General features: G+C 36.7%; 2 protein-coding genes across 16 annotated transcripts in view; one reads left to right on the forward strand and one right to left on the reverse strand.

The window, feature by feature from the left end:
- Positions 1 to 7,239, forward strand: part of LOC106061386 (multiple epidermal growth factor-like domains protein 10) — a 61,376-nt gene extending 54,137 nt beyond the window's left edge. For 6 of the 10 annotated variants that reach the window (XM_056013642.1, XM_056013646.1, XM_056013650.1 and 3 more), the window contains 5 exons: positions 289 to 390; positions 764 to 865; positions 2,259 to 2,357; positions 2,820 to 2,915; positions 6,384 to 7,239. In XM_056013642.1, coding sequence (XP_055869617.1) covers positions 289 to 390; positions 764 to 865; positions 2,259 to 2,357; positions 2,820 to 2,915; positions 6,384 to 6,535 — 551 coding nt within the window. In that variant the 3' untranslated portion in view covers positions 6,536 to 7,239. The remainder of the gene's footprint in view (positions 1 to 288; positions 391 to 763; positions 866 to 2,258; positions 2,358 to 2,819; positions 2,916 to 6,383) is intronic. The other 4 variants (XM_056013643.1, XM_056013644.1, XM_056013647.1 and 1 more) reach the window with 4 other exon arrangements.
- A 2,508-nt stretch (positions 7,240 to 9,747) lies between these two features.
- The window catches only part of LOC106061385 (uncharacterized), a 32,869-nt gene continuing 25,041 nt past the window's right edge, over positions 9,748 to 17,575 (reverse strand). For all 6 annotated transcript variants that reach the window (XM_056014800.1, XM_056014797.1, XM_056014802.1 and 3 more), the window contains 3 exons: positions 15,692 to 15,787; positions 11,692 to 11,787; positions 9,748 to 10,030 (listed from right to left, as the gene is read on the reverse strand). In XM_056014800.1, the coding sequence (XP_055870775.1) occupies positions 9,873 to 10,030; positions 11,692 to 11,787; positions 15,692 to 15,787 (350 nt within the window). In that variant the 3' untranslated portion in view covers positions 9,748 to 9,872. The remainder of the gene's footprint in view (positions 10,031 to 11,691; positions 11,788 to 15,691; positions 15,788 to 17,575) is intronic.

Consider the following 17,575-nt stretch of genomic DNA (forward strand, 5'->3'; position numbering starts at 1 on the left):
GGAGGTTTGGACTAGGAAGTAAACTCATCTTCAACTCTTAAGAAATATCCGAAACACGTGAAATATTTTACAAACTTTTTTTAAAACATTTCTTAGAATAGAAAAGTACATCTCCGTAATTTTTAGAATAGAAAAGTACATCTCCGTATTTCTTACAATAGAAAAGTACGTCTAGTTAATTCTTAGAATAGAAAAGTACGTTTCTTTAATTCTTAGAAAAGTTTAGAACAAAACTTTGCTATACATTCCGATACCAAGAAAACGGGTATCTATTTTTGTCATCCAAAGCATGCAGCAAATCCTGTGGTGGTTCTGGAGAATGTGATGTTATCGATGGACAATGTTTATCAGGCTGTATGGATGGCTACCACGGCTTTTACTGTACAGAAGGTAATTGTTACCTTTATATGCGTGTATAGGGTTAGGGTTGATATGCGTGTATAGGGTTAGGGTTTATATGCGTCTATATTCCTAGTCCACGGATGAATTCGACGGGGGCGGCCCCTGAGTTTGTGTGATAACACAAAACTCTCTTTGTAATCTTGTTTACATCGACCTTTTAGTACCCCTATCGCCAAACAAACAAACCAAGGGGTTCTTTTTAAATCCATCATTCGTTAGTCATTAAGAGCCAAAACACATTCTCACGCATGTTAGTTGTTTCGTGAAATAGAAAAATCGTATGTATTATGTTTAAAAACGATATCATAATGTAACGTGTTCATTGTACATCACTATAGCAGAAGTTGTTCCTCACTTTCAGCCTGTAGCGGGCATTGCAAAGGGAAGATGACGTGCAATGTACAAGATGGTAAATGCCCTGACGGATGTGAAAAAGGATTTGTCGGAGCAGAGTGTGACATTGGTTGGCACCAAACTTGTTTCAAATTTAAAACACAAAAAAAAAAAGCTGTACTTAATGTAATCTTAGAAAGATAGATTAGAGTGATATAAATCTAGATAGATATTAGATAGATAGATAGATAGATAGATAGATAGATAAATAGATAGATAGATAAATTGATTGATTAATTGATAGTAGATAGATTGATTTATTTATTGATTGATAGAAACATAAATGATAGATTGATCGATATATTGATTTGTTGATTGATTAATAGAAACATAAATGATAGATTGATCGAAAGATTGATTTATTGATTGATTGATAGAAACATAAATGATAGATAAATAAAAAGATAGATAATAGATAGAGATTATTGATTGGTTGATTGATTTATTGATTGATTGATAGAAACATAAATGATAGCTAAATAAATAGATAGATAATAGATAGAGATTATTGATTGATTTATTTATTGATTGATAGAAACATAAATGATAGATAGATTGATCGATATATTGATTTATTGATTGATTAATAGAAACATAAATGATAGATTGATCGAAAGATTGATTTATTGATTGATTGATAGAAACATAAATGATAGATAAATAAATAGATAGATAGATAGATAGATAATAGATAGAGATTATTGATTGGTTGATTGATTGTTTTTAGATAGATAGATACATTGATAGATTGATAGTAGATAGATCGATAGATATAGTAATTAATATATCGATTGATGAAAAACATAAATAGATAAATAGATAGATAGATAATAGATAGAGATTGATTGATTTATTGATTGATAATAGATAAATAGAATGATAAATAGATAAATAGATAGATAGATATAGATTGATTGATAATAGATAGATAGATAGATAGATAGATTGATTGATAGATAGATAGATAGATAGATAGATAGATAGATAGATAGATAATAGATAGAGATTATTGATTGGTTGATTGATTTGTTGATTGATTGATAGAAACATAAATGATAGATAAATAAATAGATAGATAGATAATAGATAGAGATTATTGATTGGTTGATTGATTGTTTTTAGATAGATAGATACATTGATAGATTGATAGTAGATAGATCGATAGATATAGTAATTAATATATCGATTGATGAAAAACTTAAATAGATAAATAGATAGATAGATAGTTAGAGATTGATTGATTGATTGATAATAGATAAATAGAATGATAAATAGATAAATAGATAGAGAGATAGAGATCGATTGATTGATTGATTGATAATAGATAGATAGATAGATAGATAGATAGATAGATAGATAGATAGATAGATAGATAGACAGATTGACAGGTTGACAGAAAGATAGATGGATAGATAGATAGATAGATAGATAGATAGTTTAGTGTTTCTTTCAATCACTGACAGAGTGTCCAAAGAACTGCCAGAACGGGATGTGTGATCTGCTCAATGCTTCGTGTACAAATGGATGTATACCAGGCTATGGAGACATGAACTGTACTACAAGTAAGTTGGACCACGGAAGACAATAACAAATCATTTCAGAGCCACAAGTCACCTCTGGTCAATGGCGATCTAGGGCGGAGTGGGGCGGTGGGCGCAAAGTATGGCAGAAAAATCATACAATTTGTATACAAATTCTTCACTTAATAGTATATACGTATTATTTATATTTTAGCCCTTTTTTTTTAGATTATGTCGCCTCTCCCTTCCCAGCACCTTTACATTTGACTAGCCACCAGACGTACCACCAGAGGCAGCACCAGAGGCAGAAACATTTGAAACCTTTCTTTCTAATTCTGTTGTGTACACCACGCCATTTGCAATCATGTAGTCGTCCTTAACGCGTCCTCTCCATTTTTATCTTTGCAGTTGATCTACATAGTCTAATTAGTATTTATGTGCATACATTTAGAACTACTGACCGATTAAATGAACTGATCTATTGAAAACACTTTCTTCTATTAGACTGTACTAATTGCATGGAAGAACTATGTGAGCAAGTCTCACTCAATTGTATTAACGGATGCAAGAAAGGATTCATAGGAGATGATTGCATGTCTGGTAAGTCGTGGTCATTGATTAGCTTAAGTATTAAGTCAATTTTGGTCTAGTTACTGCAAGACATCCAAGTCATTGTCATTTTTCTAGCATTAGTATATGTCAAATTTGGTATAGTTACTAAAAGAGGTCTAAGTCATGGACATTGTTCTAGCATAAGTCAAATTGGTTTAGTTACTGAAAGACATGTACATCATGGTCATTACTCTAGCATAAGTAAAAAAAAAGCCAAATTGGTCTAGTTGCTGCGAGACGTTTTTCTTTAGATCGACAGCAGTCTGCACCGATTTTCATAACAAGTTTTCACTTTAAAGCAGGATGCTATTGCTTCACCGTTTTGGCATCTGACGTTTTGTTCCTGATATATTAGAAGACTAGTGTACGCTTATTCAAAACTGTTTTTTTGTTTAAATCTAAAGATGGATATCTCTGTAAAAATATGATTCTGTGTGTTTGACTTCAACTTATGTATTTTATTGTTTTAATGCCCTTTAACATGTTCCCCAATTAGATAAAGTCATGAAAGAATGGATAGAGCAAGGTCCTTGACAGGAGGCGCAGTGGCTGAGCGGTAAAGCGCTTGGCTCCAGAGCCGGGGGGGGGTCCAGGTTCGAATCCTGTTGAAGACTGAGGTTTTTAATTTTGGGATCTTATGTCGCCTCTGAGTCCACGCAGCTCTAATGGGTACCTGACATAAGTTGGTGAAAAGTAAAGACGGTTGGTCGTTGTGCTGGCCACATAACACCCTTGTTAACCGTAGGTTACAGAAACAGATGACCTCTACATCATCTGCCCTATAGACCACACGGTCTGAAAGGGAAAATTTTCAAACGGTGGCAATGTGAACAACGTTACTGCTGTTGACGATCGTTGACTTTTAGTATCAATCCGCTGGTGGACAACTGATCCACTGTAGGTGTATTATGTCTTTAATAAACTTGAAATGACTTAAGTAGCTTTTTTGTGAACTGTACTAAATATAACTTTTATAATAATAATATTGACAGAATCAGTTTGATATTAGATCAAATAAATGTACTAGTCTTTAGTACACTTTTTTTTTAACAAAATCTAACTCACTACAATAACACTACTTTTTAGTCTCACGATCTAGAGTCGTTTTTCGTAACTAAGACCGAATGACTACATTGACACCTGTCTTGCATCATTCCCAACCAATCGCTAACGTCTTCCCACCTTTACTGTAGAAACACAAGCACTGCATAGCAGTTACGTTACGAATTAGAGTTTGAGATTAACATTTAAGCAAAGATAGTCTTTGGAGGCGCTGGCTATAGATAGGCCACACTTTTCAAAACCCTGCATTCTACGTCACTAGACAGACCCTCACCTGGAGTTCACAAAGAAACAGGGGGACATCTCAGAAATACATGTCGCTGAGATTTAAATTATAGCTTTTGTATGGCGCTACGTTTCATGCTTATAGCATGCCCAGTGCGCTATGGTCCAATCTCATTTGTGGAACGGTTGAGGGAAGGGGGTATCTGGGAGAAAGGTTTTTCCGTGCTGCCTTTAGGCGATCAGTGAACACAAATCTGCGCAGGTGTTGAACCTCGAGCCCCATTCATAGGTAGCCAAGCCAAGTTCAAGCGCACTTAGCCTCTCGATCATGCATATCACATATTTGCAAGAAGATGCCAAGCAGCTGGACACAATGTTTGGGGAGATTCGCCCAGAATCAGGACGCCTGGAGGAAACTGGTTGGTGGTTTCTTTGCGCGAGACGGGACCGCAGGCCGAGATAATAAGATGATGATATAGACTAAAATATGAAAGACGTAATGCTCAAATGACTCCTATCTGGAACAATTCCAATCGAGGAAATCATTGGCAGATACTTAAAAAGAAGGTCAGGGTGAGAGGTGGAGGTCAATAAAGAGTTGACACGCTGGTCTAAGGTCATGTTTGATGAGAAATGCTTTTGTAGTTGAAAAAGGTCGTCATTCCCTTAAGCCTGTTGGGGTGGCAGGTTTCTGCGCATGTCTATGCGTTGTCCAAAATGGTCAGCCTCTCTCTTTCTCTCTCTTTCTCCCCTGCCTACTCCTCTCTAAATATTTTTTATAGTTACGTTGCAATGCCCAAAGTGTCTCATTAGGTAATTACTTGGTAAGACAGTTACACTGTTTAGTGCTACTTGTTTCTATAGTGGCAAGGTAATACCATACAGCCACATCTAGTGATAAACAAACTGAGTAACTTAAATGTAAGCCATTACTTACAAGCATGGGTTTTAAACTTTTTAACCCAACGGCCCCAGTATGTTAAAGTCAACAACACCAAATAGTCAACTCGAGTACTATGTACGGGTGCTCCACAAGGTTATGTACTTTCTCCTGTACTGTATACTCTTTACACTAATTACATAAGAAGCATCTATGACTCAGTTAAACTCATTAAATACGCTGATGATACTGCCATAGTCGGTCATATTTCAGGAGACGAAACTCAGTATCGAAGCTCGATAGAAGAGTTTACAAACTGGTGCACCGACAACTTTCTAGAACTGAATGTCACAAAAACTAAAGAACTTATAATATATTTTAGAAAGAAAAAACAAACTATACGTGAACTGCAAATAAACACTACATCTATAGAACAAGTAAAGGTATATAAATATCTAGGCGTTATCATCAACAACAAGCTTTCATGGGAAGACCACCTTGGAACTCTGACAAAGAAAACAGCCCAGCGACCCTTTTTCTATACAAACTTAATAGCTTTAAACTAAACAAGAATATCCTTTGAGACTTTTTACGGCGCGACTATACAAAATCTGCTAACATAAGGAATAACTTGTTGGCAAAGCAACGCTTCATCTAAACAATTGCAACGTCTTGAAAACATCATTAAAAAAGCATCAACAATTACACTCACAACATTACCACATTTAAAAGAACTTTTTAAAACAAAAGTGCCTAAGAAAAATTGAAAAAATCTTGGAAGACAACGGCCAACCGCTCCATCAGAACTACGTCAGGTCGTCGCGAAGTGGGCGACTGCTGTCAATCAAAACAAGAACGGAGCGGTACAAAAACTCGTTCGTACCTCACTCGGTCAGACTCTATCACCGCCACTCATTGGTCAGGGAACATGACATGCACCAAGATACCTGTGTGTAGTCACTGAATGAACTCTTTATGTTGTGTCTGTTGTATTTATGTGTATTTTTCTGTTGTGTTGTCTTGATATGAGAAACGAGTCCTTGTAATCACAACAAATTTCCGTAAGGATAAATATAGCAGTCTTAGTTTTAGTCTTAGTCTTAGTATTTTACTGATAGATAGACAGACAGCCATATAGACAGTCAGATAGATAGACAGACAGATATACAGACAGCCAGTTAGACAGACAAACAGATAGACAGATAGATAGATTGATTGATTGATTGATTGATTGATTGATTGATAGATAGATAGATAGATCGATATTAATGTTTATTTACTTCCTACAGCAGCTTCCACAAACAATAATGAAGCAGAAGCAAACAGTTCGTCAACGTCCATAATTGTCATTTGTATCGCCCTGTTTATTCTTATCACACTTGCTCTGGCATTTCTGCTTCGTAAAAAAACACCTGTGCCTGCGACAATACCTGTTGAATGAGAAAAGCATCTATAGCAAGGTTCTTTTATGCGAATCGTACATTTTGCTAGCAAGAAACCGACCAATGACATATGAATGTAGAACAGCTTTAGAAACATTTCTTCATAACAGAGAATGTTCGAATAAACTTTTTGTATATACAGTAAACATAGCCAGGCTTTTCATTTATTGATTTTTTTTTTTTGGGGGGGGGGGGGACAAAGTAATTACTATTGAATGACTATTTTGACTTGAAAGACAAAGATGAGAGAATCGTGATGGATGACAGTGTGACTTGATCATTTCTATTAACTAGAATCATCCGTGTGACAGTGACAGAATTATCTGTGTGACAGTGTGACGAAATCATCTGCATGGCGGGAACATATCACCTGAATGACGGTGACAGAATCATATGTATAGCATTGTAAGTATCAAATGTTTGACAGTGACAAAATCATTTCTATAACAGTGACAGAACCGTCTGTATGACAGTGACTGAATCTTTTTTACGACATTGACGGTATAACAAGAGACAGAATTACCTTGCGAATGTGTCTAAATCATTTGAGTGGCAGTAATATCTCTATGACAGTGACATAATCATCTGTTTATAATTTGCACTAGGCGCATAGTCTTTTTTTAAATAATAATAATAAAAATGTTTGTACTTACTTTACTAAGTTGCAAAATTTTTACTAATAAATTATGTATAAATAATTAAAGCTTGTTCTGTGACATGTGAAGTGTGTTTATTTACGACTGTTTAAGGTTACACAATTTTTAAAATTGCTATGCACTACGGAAAAAGTTGATACTCATGATGTTGGACTATATTCTTTTATTAAACGTGAATGAAAATAGGTCCAAAATGCTAAGAAGGAACGACTGGACTATATCTGAATTTAAAGCTGATAAAACGTTCGTGTGTGATGATCGTAGAGAGCACAAGTTGTTAATTTATCATATTAACTCTTTCTCTCCTTATTGACGAGACCATCGTTGATTTGACCACGTTAAATTAAATAAATGTTTAAATTTATAAACTTCATTTCTAATTCTAAACCCCATAAAACATTTTCTGATGACAAACGACAAAGCTATTGAAGCTTAATCACAACAGGGGAGTGACATAGTCCTGAGTAAACTGAAGAATTCCGTCGAAACGTGGAAAAAATAATTACGGAGATATAGAGTTAAACAAGGCTTCAGTGCAATTCATTGCTTGTCTAAAATATTCACACATATTTCGCGGTTGAATAAAGTCCTTGTAGTGAGCTTTGACTTGAAACTGGGCTTTATGATCAGCTCAGTGGACTACCTTACAACAAAGAAATGATGTGTAAAAAAGTATATTAACTCAAACTCACCTAATTGACGATGCCAACGTTGATTTGATCTCATTAAATTAAATTAATGTTTAATTTTATAAACTTTACTTTGTGTGTATATAAAAAGAGCATGCATTTCCCTTTCATTCTATACCAAATAAAACACTTTCTGATAACAAACAACAAAGTTATTGAATCTTAATCATAACAGGCTAGTGAGATAGTAAATGAGCAAAGTGAAGAATTCCGTCGAAACGTAGAAAAATAATTACGGAGAGAAAGAGTTAAAGTATTTTCTTCTTTAAAGTCATACGGTCAGGTGGATTCCATTATTCCGTCCTGATAGAAATAACAAGATTTTTGATTAACATTACCCCAAGGAAAACCCCAAGGAAAACGATTTTGTTCCTAATAAAAACTATTGAAAGCAAATATCCGACATGGAGTTGCATACTTTTGTTTGTTTTGTGGGAAAGATGAAGTTGAACAAAGTCACTTCGTCTGAGAAACATGATCAACAGGACTTACTAACATGTTTCATTCGATACTTTCAAGTTTTCCACGTTCACTTTTTATTTTCATCCTCCTTTGTAAAGTTTTGTCCCTTTAATGTCCTCCAATGGGGTTGAACGTGTCTGGTAAGCCTCGGTCTCAATGCTTGTTTTTCTCAACATAAGATTTTTTGTTTATATCTCAACATAAGATAATTTAATAGGAAACAAAGACTCTAGTCGTCAACTGGATTCCATCCGAGAGGTGTGTGTGTGGGGGGGGGATTGACTACGAAAATTTGATGTGCGTGAAGTTTACATACAAAGTGAATGCTTAGTCTCTAGAAACAAACATAAGAAGCTTCTTATGGTCCGACTGTTACGCTGGGCAGGGCACGTATCCCGTATGGGAGACGAACGTATGCCAAATGCAGTCTTTTTTTTTTTTTTGGTGAGCTAAAAGGTGGTCGACGTAACAGAAGCGCCCCATGGAAACGCATCAAAGACCAGCTTAAGCGCCAACTTGCCTTAGCTGACATAGAAGAGATTACATGGTTGCATGCGGTGTCATAACGTGACAGCTGGAGGTCACTCACGATGACCGCGTGATACACATTTGAAAGAAAATCCGCTGCCGAGGACAGACGCAGACGGCGAGAAGAAAATCTAAATCGACCACCGGCGGACAATGCCCTGGATGTGGCAAAATATGTAGGTCATAGTTGGGGCTGCGCATCCACCGGAAATACTGCATTCCTCACTAATCTTCGGACTCGAATACAACCCTAATCCTAACCTTATTATAAACAAACAAAAATGTTTCCTTCAGAGTTGAGAATAGTTTACTTCCTAGTCCAAACCTCCCACAGTACGACTGGGGATGGGAATGGGCAGGGTTTGAACCAGGGACAATCGATAAATCGAAACGACAGTCCAGCGCGCAAACCGCACGTCAAGCCAGCCATCTGAGTGGGACAGACGGACATTTCGCACAAACCTAATTCCGAATAAGACACCCCATGGATAAAGAACCATGCTGAGATATACTTCCTTAGAGCACGTGAAAGGAAGCGGGCTGTGAGTTTTAAGGTCGCCTTACCCCCGTACATTGACAACGCCCCCCCCCCCCACAACAACAAAAAATCGCTAGTTCTGAAAACGTATTTATTTTAAAACCAAACCCTTGAGATGATACTTTTCCCCCATTAAGCTGTTTCAATTGTCGCCATCTTGCTTTAACAGTTCCAAGGACGTTACTCACACTGATCAAAGAACACTAACTCTTGCTGCTCAAATATAAACACTAGTACAAATACAATTATTCTATTACACACGTACACTCAAGCAACATGAACATCAACATAAAACTTACACGCATAGGGAAAAATGGAATCGACCAACATTGTTGTTTTCTTTAAAGCTTTATTTCCGTAGTGTCAGCAGTTCAATATATGAAGTAATGGATGGAGTGTTACATTTATCCCAAAACAAAATACTTAAAAAAATGAAGCGATGAAAAGATCAAATGGACAGATATCACCCACCTCCACCTACAGCAACCACACTCTGGGGTGGAGGTGTCTTTTTCCTCAGAAGTCTCGCAAGTAACAAGACTACCAGGACGAAGAATATAAAACCAACGATGGCTAATTGAAGTGTATAATTTTCTTTCAGGATTTCCCAATCTGCAGCAGCTGGAGTGAAAATAGAGAGATAAAAAACGTCAAAATCTTCTCTCTAGAGATATAACAATTTCTCTAACTCTCCGTTCCTCTCTCTCTCTCTCTCTCTCTCTCTCTCTCTCTCTCTCTTTCTTTCTCTCTCTCTCTCTCTCTCTTTCTTTCTCTCTCTCTCTCTCTCTCTCTCTTTCTCTCTCTCTCTCTCTCTCTCTCTCACTCTCTCTCTCTCTCTCTCTCTCTCTCTTCACCCCCTCTCTGTTTATGTCTCTCTTGCTCTCCATCCGTCCTCTCTTTCTCCTTGCTATCTCTCTCGCTCTTGTTTAAACAGCGTTTATATCTTATATCTTTCATGCATAAAAGCAAGCTCAGTGCACTTGGTCCAATCTCTCTTATTGACCACTTGAGGTGGGGGTGGGTGGTAGAGGCGCAGCTGCATTCAGATGCTCAGCAAACACAATTGGTAAGCTCTTAGCTCGAGGCTCTTGACAGAGAGCCAAACGATTGAAATCACCTTAGCCACAGATTTACTACTTCCTCTCTACTTCCTTTCTCCCCCCCCCTCTCTTCCTCTCTCTCCTTCTCTATCTTTCTCTCTTTGCCTTTCTCCTCTTGCCTTTCTCTCTCTGATTATCTCCTCCATTCTCTCTCATTCCCTCTTTCTCTCTCTCTCTCTCTCTCTCTCTCTCTGTTTCAATCATTTAAGCAATTCAACTTCTTTATTATAAATCAACCATGGAAAATACTGGTGCTTGGTGGCACCCGGGCAAGCTACCCTGCCTAACCGAGGCGCCCGGGTAGAAACGTTCGTGAGAGGGGACAATTAGGCCGAAAGGTAGCGAAACAAAACTCCCGTGTGGGTGCCTAAGGGGTTGCGAGATCATCCCCATTTTCAACGTCCAGGTGCCGTGCCTCAAGTGACCATTGCATAAATGGCGTGTCCCGCATGGTCTGCCTGGTAGATTAAAGGAATATGGCTGGGGCCCAGGTGTCGCAGTGTCGTCTCTACCCCGCAAGTCTGGAGTGTCCGAGTCACTGGAAATGAACGTCAAATTAAACACGAGTTTAACCCCGAGTCTGACCCCCGAGTCTGACCCCCAAGTCTGACCCCCGAGTCTGATCCCCCGTCAGACAGAATGGTGTATACGAGGTGTACACTGTTCATTCAGGTCGGTGAAAGGGAGCTCTTGTTCGTTTTTGCTGGCCTTAGGGTTCCAAGTGCGATGCACAACTCTATATGACAATTTCAAACGGTGATTGGCTGCTGAAAGGTTAAGCACTGGGATTTTGAATTTGGGAATTTTTTTTCAAGACGACCCTGAGTCCACACAACTTTAATGGGGTACTTAACATTTACTAGCCCCATGACATTCTGGTAGGTCTGAGAAAATGAAGAACTTTACAGCTTCTACAGTATGGAATGCAGTGTCATATAGAGGTATAGATAAGATATATTTCCGTTCTCTCGCATACTAATCCAATTCTATAACTTGGTTCTATGGTTAGATTATACAAAATTAAAAAAAAAACTTAGTCTTGTTTCTCTACTCTAGTTCAACATTTACTACATTCACAACGCTTCATTCTGTTATTTATTTGTAACATTACTTCTTGCCTGTTTTATTTAATTAACAGATTAAAGTAATATTTTAATGATTTAATCACATAGCATTACTCACACAATGAACAGTCAAACCCTTTGTAGCCGAAGTTGCAACCCAGTGTGCAGTTTCCTGTTTCCTGATGGCACTTTCCATCCTTGCAATTAGAACAAGCTGATGAAGAGATACATTGGGTCTAATGTACACAATTGAATTCTTGAAAAATAAAATCTACTACTAATAATAATAATCGAGTCCAAAGATTAAGTGAAAAAAAAAACATCAAATAGAAACAATAGATAACTATGAAATTGACCTTGTTCCTATACTATTCGCTAGCAGAGTGGTTACTGCGTTGGTCTACAAGTTGGAATCAAAGTCGTTTCTTTCTTTGAAAAATAAAAATTCATTTAAAAAGCGATCACCCAGATACCCCGATCTCTCTCCCACTACCACATTACTAATCACATAGATTTATTATTGTTAGTCTAGATCTATTACAAAATTTAATTATATGACTACTCCAAACTAATTGATACACTTAGTTGAAATCAAAAATCTTATTTAATTATCATTGGGAGCTTGTTTCAGATTCTTTGTAACAAGCAAATGTCAAAAGATCGAAAAAAAAAAAAAACAACTATCGATAATAGGTATTAAAGGAATATTGTGTTTATTTTGAAACCTATCGATGTAATTGTTTGTTGGAAATCATTTATTTGACGGTCTATTAATTGTATTGTCACGTGGTAAGTTTAAGTACAGTAAGTAGTGTGGGATTCGTTCGTTTACTACGTTTAAAACTCTGTAGACTTGGTCATTGTATTCATCAGCCTCTATTGTTGGTTGAGATGGTCCGAGTGCTTGGTCCGTAAAAGCTTCTTTCCTTGTATAAACTAGTGGACAGCTTTAATAATTTTCATTATTAGATTTATGCCCCCTGTTTAAAATGATTGAATTAATTGTTTGTTTATTTCTATTTATAATTTCTTCCCTATTTCTAGTCCTTGAGTAGACGTTTGAGTTTATTGCTTATGTCTTATAGAGTGTCACTTGCCAGTCTTGGTGGAGTATAACTGGTCTGACAAACATTGCTAGTGTTGGCGTGTCTTTTATCAATTCAGAAGGGTCTGTGTCAGTCTTTGTAAGTGTTTTTGTCAGTGTTGAAGTTTCGTTAGCAGTGTTTAAGTGTTAGTAGTGCCCTGCAAAGAAAGTTACTAGTGCCCGTCAAAGTAAGCTAGTAGCGCCCATCACAGAAAGTTAATAGTGCCCATCACGAAAGTTAGAAGTGCCCATCACAGAAAGTTAGTAGTGCCCTTAACAGAAAGTTAGTAGTGCCCATCACAGAAAGTTAGTAGTGCCCTTAACAGAAAGTTAGTAGTGCCCTTAACAGAAAGTTAGTAGTGCCCATCACAGAAAGTTAGTAGTGCCCATAACAGAAAGTTAGTAGTGCCTTTAACAGAAAGTTAGTAGTGCCCTTAACAGAAAGTTAGTAGTGCCCATCACAGAAAGTTAGTAGTGCCCATCACAGAAAGTTAGTAGTGCACATCACAGAAAGTTAGTAGTGCCCATCACAGCACAGAAAGTTAGTAGTGCCCATCACAGAAAGTTAGTAGTGCCCATAACAGAAAGTTAGTAGTGCCTTTAACAGAAAGTTAGTAGTGCCCTTAACAGAAAGTTAGTAGTGCCCTTAACAGAAAGTTAGTAGTGCCCATCACAGAAAGTTAGTAGTGCCCATCACAGAAAGTTAGTAGTGCCCATCACAGAAAGTTAGTAGTGCCCATCACAGAAAGTTAGTAGTGCCCTTAACTGAAAGTTAGTAGTGCCCTTAACAGAAAGTTAGTAGTGCCTTTAACAGAAAGTTAGTAGTGCTCATCACAGAAAGTTAGTAGTGCCCATCACAGAAAGTTAGTAGTGCCCTTAACAGAAAGTTAGTGGTGCCCATCACAGAAAGTTAGTATTGCCCATCACAGAAAGTTAAAAGTGCCCTTAACAGAAAGTTAGTAGTGCCCATCACAGAAAGTTAGTAGTGCCCTTAACAGAAAGTTAGTAGTGCCCTTAACAGAAAGTTAGTAGTGCCCATCACAGAAAGTTAGTAGTGCCCATCACAGAAAGTTAGTAGTGCCCATCACAGCTGAGGATCAGTTGATGTATTGAACTCCGTGACGATGTCGTGCCATTGCTAAAATTCGTACTATCTATAATATAAAGCATAAAGTAAGGCCTATGTATGAGTGTATCTATGTATGTACCGAATAGAAATCAAAACCGTTTGACCGATCTTGATAAAACGTGGCATAAATGTTCATTGGGTACTAACTGGAATCGTAGCGTACGTATTGTAGCCATAAAACAAACTTAAGACCCTCAAAAAAAGAAAGTTGCTCAACTCTATGAAAGTATTTCATGGATCTAGGCCATGTTTACATGTGACACGATCGCAGTGATCTAGATCTAGATCTAGGTGTAAGAATTGTTTACTTTGACAAAATACAACATAGAGTCTATTGATTTCTTTATTTAATAAAATTAACTTTCGATTTTGTGTTTCAAAAGAATGTTTACATAAATTCGTTCCTTATATCTGCACATTTAGACGACATTATGTACTTTAGATCACAAATAGACATGTTTATATGAGACAAGACGGAAAGGTCACGCATGCGCAGAGCGAAGTCTCTATGTTTGCACACAATGTTCCAAAGCCTAGACCTAACTCTTGATCTGATTCTAAGATGACAGATCTACTTTATAATTTAACACATGAACATACAAAAATTGTCCATTCATTTCATATTTAAATCAAATTAACTTCTAAATATAGATCTATACACAAGCCAATGTTTTCGTTTAAAAAGTTGCATTTAGGTCGATTAGCTATTTTTAGCTCCATTCAAAATATTTTTATATTCATGAATGGACCTCGTTCACCAATCGTAAATAAACAACACTGAGTCACGCGCTTCTCTATCTCTTATATACCAATTACGATCGTTTTTTGTGAATGAAGTCCATTCATGCATTCGCTTTAATTATAAAATTATTATTTTCTTTTTTTTTTCTAATACACTTTATCAGCGACTATATCAGTACTATGCAAATGAAAAGACCCGCGGGCAGCTAGTGAAACTATATTGACAACTGTAATGACACAATAGCAAGAAGCGTGGAAGTTGGGTTTAATTGGGTATTTCCGTACTGACGCGATAGTACAATTTTAAAGTTAGAACGGAACTAGATTAGAACGATGAACGGACGAACGGGGACGAAGAAGACAGGCTTGTAGCCAGGATATGAAGTAGATTGTTCCCTTATTTCGTAATAAACTAAAGTGTTACGCAAACATTGGGTTACTTCAATATATGTTGTTGGTGTACTGTTGGAGGCTGGTACTGTTGAGCTCAAATATAACATTAGATCTACAAATAGCCAACCCCATCTACTTTACATTTATATAGATCTAGGCTTAATCAACCACCCTCACAGTTGCGTAGCTAGGGTGTGGGGGGTGAGAATTTGACCCCCCCCCGCCCCCAAATGAATGTTTTTTACATTAAATATTAAATATTGCAAAAAATGCAGGGGCTCCCAAAGGGGTCAAGCCCACCGGGCCCGCAAATGATGGGAAGTTCCTAGCTACGCACCTGCACCCTCAACACAACTTTTAACATTTAAAGAGTTGCTTTTTTTTTTAAAAATTATATTATTGCTTATAATATGATTGAAGGAGCTGTTGAAAAGTGGTAAATCGCAAAGCGGGGGTCCAAATTTCGAATCCTGGTGAAGACTAGTTTTTTTTTTTAACTTAATAGAATGTACCCTATGGATTGCAGTATCAGGTAGGGGTATAGATAAAATAATTGTCACTGTGCCCTTCATATTACAGTGGTGCTACAATGTCTTTCTATTGTCAGTTTATACTAAATTTAAAAACTTAGTCTTGTTTCTTTACTCTAGTTCAAAATTTACTAGATTCAGAAAATTTAATTGTGTTGATTATTTGTAACATTAGGCCTTGCATGTATTTTTTAATTAACAGATTAGACTAATATTTTAATGATGGAATCACAATACTCACTCAAAGAACAGTCAAATTCTTTGAAGCCGTCCTTGCAACCCAGAGTGCAGTTTCCTGTTTTCTGATCGCACTGTTCTTGCTTGCAATTAAAACAATCTGATGAAAAGATACATTGGGTCTAATGCACAGTGAAATTCTTGAAAAAATAAAATGCACTATTACTAATAATAATCGACTGCAAAGACTAATATGGCGTGATTGAATATTTTACTTTTTTGTTGATATTTTGATATGATAGTGTTACGCACCATTGCTTATGCACTCTCGGGTAAGGAATTAGCTCAGTGATGCCCGAAATACGGCCCGCGGGCCAGACCCGGCCCGTGACGTGGTTTCATCTGGCCAGCCGAAACATCAGCACAATGTGCAGAAAAATATCCCCCCCCCCTCCTTTTTGTTTTTATGTATCTTACCTACGTTAGGGCCCTGACTTTTTCCCTGATGGCTTCGTACCATGACATTTAATATTTGTGCGTATGGGAAATGGGAAATGGGAGAGCCGAAGAAACTACAAGTGGACTCTGAATTTAGAATCTACCAGGGAATCATTACTTGTTTGTGGAACATGATAATAAGCCGAGTTTTTTGTTTTATAAGAAAGTAAGGCTGTTTAAAAAACAAAACAAATAAAAGGCATTATAAACAAAAATACGACGGCATTCTTGGTTTAAAAAGCAAATAAAAATATTGCTGAACTACGCCTAGAGATTGGAGGATCGATGGGAATATTTACCAAAAAGAGACAAGAAAATGAGTTTTTGGTAAAGCTAGCTACGATGTTGCTCACCTTTTAATTAGAGAAGTAAGGCAGCTTTCCGACGCTTAGAAACAAAAGATACATTCCAATATCCCATTAATTAATGTGAGTAGTCCTACTAGATCCACAAGTTTCTAATGAAATTGTTTCAGTTTTATTTGAATTCGTTTTGTACAATTTTCGGTCATGTGGCCCGCGACACGAGTGTCGGAAATTAAAATGGCCCCGCAGGTCGAATAAGGTTGGGCCTCACTGTATTAGCTTATGATTGTGAAAAGTCTGCACGTGATGTGAAGTGAATGTTTTATTCTTCCTTGTATGTGTGTGTGTGTGTGAGAGAGAGAGAGAGAGAGAGAGAGAGAGAGAGTGTAAGTCTGTGGGATTTTTTTCTTTTTTTCCTGTTCTGGTGTTAGAGTCCTGTTAGACAGTTGTTACCACATAGTGGAAAAGGACGGAAATGTGTTGGCTATTATGGATGGTTTTCTATATAAATAATGAACTTGTAATCTCGTGAGTTAAAGTTTTTCTGGATTCAATAAGAATATATATTTGTTTTTTCAATCAGTGTTTATTACAGTAATCGTTCAAAAGTAACACCTAGTGAGACAAGAAAAGAACCTGACAGTTAAGTGGCTGCCAAGTCCAGGCGTTAAACTACACCTTTTGCCACATTTACATAGCCTTTGTCTCCTAGTGATTGATGTCATCCAAATTTTCACTATTTGAGCCTGTTCTCAACAGTTTGATTTTCTTATGGAAAGTGTGTGTCCTTTAGCTTTTAAAAGAGATTGTCTGTTGTTGTTTCCTTTTGGAAGACACTTGCTGCTATATGGTACTGTCCATAAAACATTTACTGTCTTGAATTATAAGTATCTAAATCAGATAACTTCTTAATGGTCAATTAACAATTATAGTAAGCTAGGACAAAACCCTACTCCAAATGAAAATACTCTTTACATAGCTTATATAATTTCCCTTTATGTTTTGTCTAGTAAAATGCCTGTACATGTTATTTCAATGAATTAAATCAAATAAAATACATTAATAAGTTAATTAACTATTGGTAATTAATTATTTTCTTTAGTATCTCGAACAAGGGAAAGAAATGGTATACGCTGAATATGTCC

The sequence above is a fragment of the Biomphalaria glabrata genome, chromosome 16, assembly GCF_947242115.1.
Source record: "Biomphalaria glabrata chromosome 16, xgBioGlab47.1, whole genome shotgun sequence".
NCBI lineage: Eukaryota > Metazoa > Mollusca > Gastropoda > Planorbidae > Biomphalaria > Biomphalaria glabrata.